This window comes from Prionailurus viverrinus, chromosome B2 (genome assembly GCF_022837055.1).
Source record: "Prionailurus viverrinus isolate Anna chromosome B2, UM_Priviv_1.0, whole genome shotgun sequence".
NCBI lineage: Eukaryota > Metazoa > Chordata > Mammalia > Carnivora > Felidae > Prionailurus > Prionailurus viverrinus.
In genome coordinates this window covers 565,457-572,060 of record NC_062565.1, presented here as the reverse complement: position 1 = coordinate 572,060, position 6,604 = coordinate 565,457, and the positions used below count along the sequence as shown (strand labels likewise).

Genomic DNA, 6,604 nt, shown 5'->3' with positions numbered 1-6,604 from the left:
AGCTAGTGATTCAGCACTTCTGTACAACACCAGGTGCTCATCACAAAAAGTGCCCTCCTTAATCCCCATCACCCATTTAACCAATTCCCCACCCACCTTCCCTCTGATAACCCTCAGTTTGTTCTCTATAGTTAAGAGTCTGTTTCTTCATTTACCTCTCTCTTTTTTCTCCCATTGCTTGTTGGTTTTGTTTATTAAATTCCACATATGTGTGAAATCATATGGTATTTGTTTTTCTTTAATAAACTTACTTCACTCAGCATAATACTTTAGCTCCATCCATTGCAAAAGGTTTCATTCTTTTTGTGGTTGAGTAATATTCCATTGTATCTATATATACCACATTTTACCCCCTCATATCTAGGATTAGGGTAAGTTTTAGGGCTAGGTTTAGGGAAGGTGTTAGTGTTAACCCCAGAGTTATATTATGTGCCTGGTATCCTGTAGGTCAAAGACCTCTCTAGGGATTAGGTTTGGGTTAGGATTTTAATTAGGGATTAGGAATTATGGTTTTGGGTTAGGGTTAGTGCTAGGTTTAGGGTTTAATTAAGGTATGTGGCTAGCAACCTGCAGTTTAGAGACCTCTCCAGAGAATGAAATACCAGAATTCTGTTGGAGTGAGAATAGATATGGCAGCTGTCTACTAAGCTGAGGGAAGGAGTGGAGTTAGGGCTGTAAATACTCCTACATAGATTTTCTAGACTTTTTAAGGCATAAACTTGTAATTGATTCTATAAGACAATCAGGAAAGCATAAAAGGTGTAGTTATACTCTCAAAAAGCACCAGGTTAATAACGAAAAGGTGAGTTTTAATGTATTCCATCTTTTCTGTTTCATGGCTCCTGAATCTCCCCTACTTCTAACCAGTGGTCCTGCAAATTTGGGCTTTACCGCCATGGGGGGCAGGGGAAAAATCAGGTGAATCAGCAGAACCCATTCCTTTCATTGACAATACAATTCAAAGTAACTTTACCCCACTGGTTGGTAATAAGTTCTGTGGTGCCCCAGTACAAGGACAACATCATGTTGAAGGCATTTCTGTGAAGAGTTTTTTTCTTGTGAATATTACACTGCTCTAACCTGGACAGTTCCTTGAAGGGTATTAATTGCAATTATGGGATTTGTCTTCCCCATGGTCCCAGTCAAGGAAAGAAAGTCACATTATTCTTTTTGTTTCCTTAAAGTCCTTATTTGCTCTGGGATAAGGGTTCCATCCCCTGATACCTTAAATGCCCTAAAGAATTCTTGCATTCTGCTCAAAACACATCTCCTTGACAAGCTCAGCCTTTCTTTTCTGTGACAATGATAGCCACAGTTTGTTTTAGATTCTGCTTTCCATGGTTAGATTTTGAACATTAGCACAGTTGGTACAGGAAGGCAGTTAGGTCGATAGTCTCAGGTTGCATGATATCCAGAGAGCTTGATTGCTTTGTAAATGGTAAAGCATAAAGCATGAAGAGAACAGTGGGGAGAGGGACAAATATATGAAGGTCAGTATGGAAAAGCTGAGAGAGCCCTGGATAAGAGCTAGGTTTAGTTCAAAGACACAGACATGAAAGGAATTAGGAGAATGTCTGTTAGTGACGCTGGGGTTAAAAGAGAGCGCTAAGCCACCCATTTTTCCCATGATGTTTGACTTCAAAGAATAGAAGATACTTTATTCCATAATTCTAAAGCTACCTTTATAGGGCCTTCATTCCCTCTTTTCCTCTAAGAAGAAAATCAAGACATAAATCTCTAAATTTCTCTTTTTATGAATTCTGGATAGTTTGTCCCTTATCTCTTATTCCTTTTCACTTCTAGGAGAATGCTAAACAATGGCTGGTATTGCAGTTAAATGTTACACAACTGCTGCTTTCTTTTAATTAATGTACAAAGGAATTCAGACAGCTTTCTTTGTAAGGCAAGACAGTTTTGACTACCTCAGAGAAAATACCCACAACATTTGAGTTAAAATATTTTGTGGTGTATTGCCTCTCATTTTAGGAAAATAAGAAAAAAATCACTTGGAAAATTTCCACCATCCCTCATGAGGTTAATGACACTTACATTACGAATAATATAAAATGGTGTATAGATATATTTGTGAATCGATCTTAATAATCTTGGGCCACATTAAATGTTCCTGTCTCTCCAGCTGTAATTTGACCAATTAGACATCCCTTACATCTTTTAAAAATGCTAATATTATAATATTTGAGCTAGTTAAAGTCCTTCAAAAGACTGTATGTGGGTCTGTTCTGCCTGAATTTGTGATTGCTGTCTTTTGTCAGAGGGTGAGGGGAGATGTGTTGGGGCAAAGCTATTTGGGAATATGTAAATGTGGGTTACTATATCTTTTAGCAACAATTATAAAGTGTTAGTATTTTCTATGAAAGATTGGTAACACAAAAGAGAAAACAAGCAAACGAAAACCAAGTTATTAATATACATTGGAGTTCCTAAACTTTATTTTTCACAAAAATAAACAAGCACAAAAGATCAAGTATAAAAGAAACTTACAACTGGATTTTATGCAATATTCACATATCTTTGCCTATTAAAAATCAGTGAGTTTTCTATTCAGAAGTTCAATTTGAAATTGTAGAAAACCTAAAAATGTGGAATAATTATAAATTATGACTTAGAATTCAAATGTCTTAGCTGCTGTCCTAAAGCATGTGAAATTTTGTGGAAACTGTCTTTCCAGCTCTTGCCCAAGCCTCACAGCCTGGGATTCACATTTAGTCCCAAGAACCACAGGTTCCTGTCCAGCTTCCTGCTCTAAACACCTTCCCTTTTCTTTTTGCTTCCTCTGCAATTTTCTTCAATTCTGTAATTTCATTTTGGTCTTTCAAAGTTAGTTCTAGTCTCATTTATGGTTGGAAGTATTCCATCACTGAATCCTCCTTATTTCACGTCTCAATTAGTATTAAGACCTTTAGTTTAGCTCATAGTGTGAATACTCATTTTGGGATGTATGTGTGAACACGTGAGCCTTTGTTTATACTTCCGTTGATGATATTTCTTTTTTGTCTAAAAATAAGTCGTTAGCATACATAAATGAATAAGAATATTTTCTTCTTCCTGTAACCATAGTGCAATTGAAATTTATTTTTTTCACCAAATATTAACCTTTTAAAGTTGGTACTCAGTTGTTTTTCATCTCATGGTAGGCTCTCATTTATATGTAAGATTATTAAGAGTAGAGATATTCCTTTCTTTGTAACCACAAAATTGGAAATGGCCTGAAAATACACAAAAGAGGAATAAATTGAAAGGTTTTTTTGTTAAAAAGATTGTTTTTCATGAAGATTGTCTTCCTGGCTATGGAACTTAATCTTTAATCTTTATTTATCCAATAGCAATTTAGTGATTCATAAAAAGAACTCATTCACTTCAGAAGTTATTGATCTTATCTACAACAGGAAAAAATATGTGAATGAAAAATAAAAACAAAATTATAAAAATGTTACTGAAACAAGAGCATTTTGGAAATGGCATAGGTTTTCCCCACACTACTGACCAGTGTTTAACAACCTTTGAGTTATCAGCCTTTGAGTTTATGGTTCTTTCGTCAGGTACTGGAAAAAATGAATGATGATGGGGAAAAATGCAAGTTCTGAAGGCTACTTTATTCTACTGGGTTTTTCACATTGGCCTCATCTGGAAGTAGTTCTTTTTGTGCTTATCTTGATGTTCTACTTGGTGACATTGATAGGCAACCTGTTTATCATTGTCTTGTCATGCCTGGATGCCCGTCTCCACACTCCCATGTATTTCTTCCTCTCAAACCTCTCTTTTCTGGATCTCTGCTACACCACCAGCTCCATCCCTCAGTTGCTGGTCAATCTCTGGGGCCCAGAAAAGACTATCTCTTATGCCAGTTGCATGATTCAACTTTACTTTGTCCTTGCACTGGGAACCACAGAGTGTGTCCTCCTGGTGGTCATGTCCTATGACCGTTATGCAGCTGTCTGTAGACCCCTACATTACACCGTGCTCATGAACCCTCGTTTCTGCCACATGTTGGCTGTGGCTTCCTGGGTCAGTGGCTTTATCGCCTCAGCACTTCATTCCTCCTTTACCTTCTGGGTCCCCCTCTGTGGACATCACCAAGTGGACCATTTCTTTTGTGAGGTTCCAGCAGTGCTGCGATTATCATGTGTTGATACCCGTGCTAATGAGCTGACCCTCCTGATCACGAGCTCCATTTTTGTCCTCATACCACTCATCTTGATTCTCAGCTCATATGTTGCCATTGCCCTGGCTGTGTTTAGGATGCAGTCATCAGTCAAACTTCAGAGAGTCTTTGGAACATGTGGATCCCATCTTATGGTTGTGTCTCTCTTTTTCATTCCAATCTTGTGCATATATCTGCAGCCACCATCAGGAAGTTCTCAAGAACAAGGCAAGTTCATTGCCCTCTTTTATACTGTTGTTACGCCTAGCCTCAACCCTCTAATCTACACTTTCAGAAACAAAGATGTAAGAGGGGCAGTAAGGAGACTAGTGGGATGGGAGTGGGATTTGTGATAGAGAGATCACAATTTTTATCCTGCAACTTTTGTTCAGAGTCTGGTCCATCTTGGAAGGTGGTTTCCCTCTTTCTTTGATACTTATTTTAGTCTACAACCCAGAAAGCATAGAAGAAAGTGCAGTCCTAACTTTGGATTCATTTTATTGACTAATTCTAAAACATTATCTAGAGGTAACTTTTTGATTTGTAACACTTTAATCTTTAATAATTCCATATTTAGTGTCCATAGAAATTAGGGACTTTTTTAAAGTTTATTTATTCATTTTGAGAGAGACAGAGAAAGCACAAGTGGGGGAGGGTCAGAGAGAGAGAGAGAATCCCTAGCAGGGTCCATAAAGCACTGAGCCTCATGTGGGCTTGAATTCACCAGTGAGATCATAACCTGAGCTGAAATCAAGAGTTGGATGCTCAACTGACTGAGCCACCCAGTTTTCACTAGGAGCTGAGTTTTAAAAATAATATGTTAAGGGGAGCCTGGGTGGTTCAGGATAATTAGGCATTGGACTCTTGACTTTGGCTCAGGTCATGATCTCACGGTTTGTGAGTTCAGGTCCCACATCTGGCTCTGCACTGACAGTGTGGAGCCTGCTTGGGATTCTGTCTCCCTGTCTGTCCCCCACTGGCTCTCTCTCTCTTTCAAAATAAATAAATAAAAACTTTAAAAATAAATAAAATATAAGAATAATGTGCTAAATTATGGACTGAGCAATAATATCTACAAAAAGATGGGAGCACTATAGTAAAGACATAGATGAATGGAGTTTTTGGTCATTCACAGGCATTCAATTTAGCTAAATGGTGAAAAGATGTATGACAATTCTTTGGTTGAAGCATACTTTTTTTCAGATACTATATGATAGTGTTTTATTCTATGGGTCTATATGCTTGTCACGTTGAACAATATAAAGAAATATCTGTTCAAAATCGTTCATTTATTCACCTATCCAATTATTCATCTACTCATTCATTTATTCATTTACCTCGGTAGCTAAATATCTTCTAGATTTCAGAATTTTGTTGAAATAGATGAATAAAACACTCTTTTTGATTGAATAGAACTCATTTTCTGGTGGGGGAAATAACAATATAAGATAAAAAAATAAAGTATCATTATATGACTTAATTTGTCACTGGGCACAGTGCTAATAAATTGGGATAGCTTTTTAAAATTTAAAACAAGTGGTGTCTGGGTAGGTAGTCGGTTAAACGTCCAACTTCGGCTCAGGTCATGAACTTACAATTCAAGAGTTGAGCTCCATGTTGGGTTCTCCACTCTTAGTGAAGAGCCCACTTGGGATCCTCTGTCTCCCTCTCTCTCTGACCCTCCCCACTCTCTGTTTGTCAAAAATATCAAAATAAATAAATAAACTAATTAATTAATTAATTAATTAATTAAATTTAAAATAAAACAAGGAGTTTGGCCATAAATCTTGAAAAATAAATAACTATTTGTAATTCCTGTAAGATGATACTATTCAATAAAACCAAAGAAAGTGATATGTGTTTAATTTGTTTTGATTGGGCTTTCTTAATGACATATTGAAAGTACATTAAAACTTTTCTTTTAAACATCGTTATTCTTTTAATGTTAAAAAAGAAATTGGTCCATATTCTTTAATTTATCGCTCTCAGTGGTGGATAATAGTACTGGTGAGTCATGGATGGGAGAGACTCTCCAGTAATGCAGTACAGGTAGGCTTCTCTTCTTTTTCTACTTTTTAAAAAAACTTAAAAATGTATATACATATTTTTTCCACTATATGTATAGGCATATACATATAGTGGGAATAACTTTTAAAATTGTTATTTATATACTGCCAACTAATGAGAATTCATAAATGGAACAATTAGGTGAAGTATCTGAAGGAAGGGGTGTTGGTATGAACACTGGGAATTATATGTTGGGGATGAATCACTAAATTCTACTCATGAAATTATTACAGTAAATGTTAACTAACATGGATTCAAAAAATAAATTTTAAAAAAGGAAAAAAGGAAACTCGTTACTTTTTTAGCTATAATTCAGATATTAAAGTTTTAGCTTATCACCTCTTTTAAGATTTAGATCCTATTAAGTGAATTATA

General features: G+C 36.2%; 1 protein-coding gene across 1 annotated transcript; it reads left to right on the top strand.

Annotated features, from left to right (window-relative positions):
• Positions 1 to 3,576: 3,576 nt before the first annotated feature.
• On the top strand, positions 3,577 to 4,515 carry LOC125166360 (olfactory receptor 2J3-like). Its single transcript, XM_047860253.1, has one exon. It carries the CDS (start codon positions 3,577 to 3,579, stop codon positions 4,513 to 4,515), a length of 939 nt encoding a protein of 312 aa, XP_047716209.1.
• Positions 4,516 to 6,604: the final 2,089 nt, after the last annotated feature.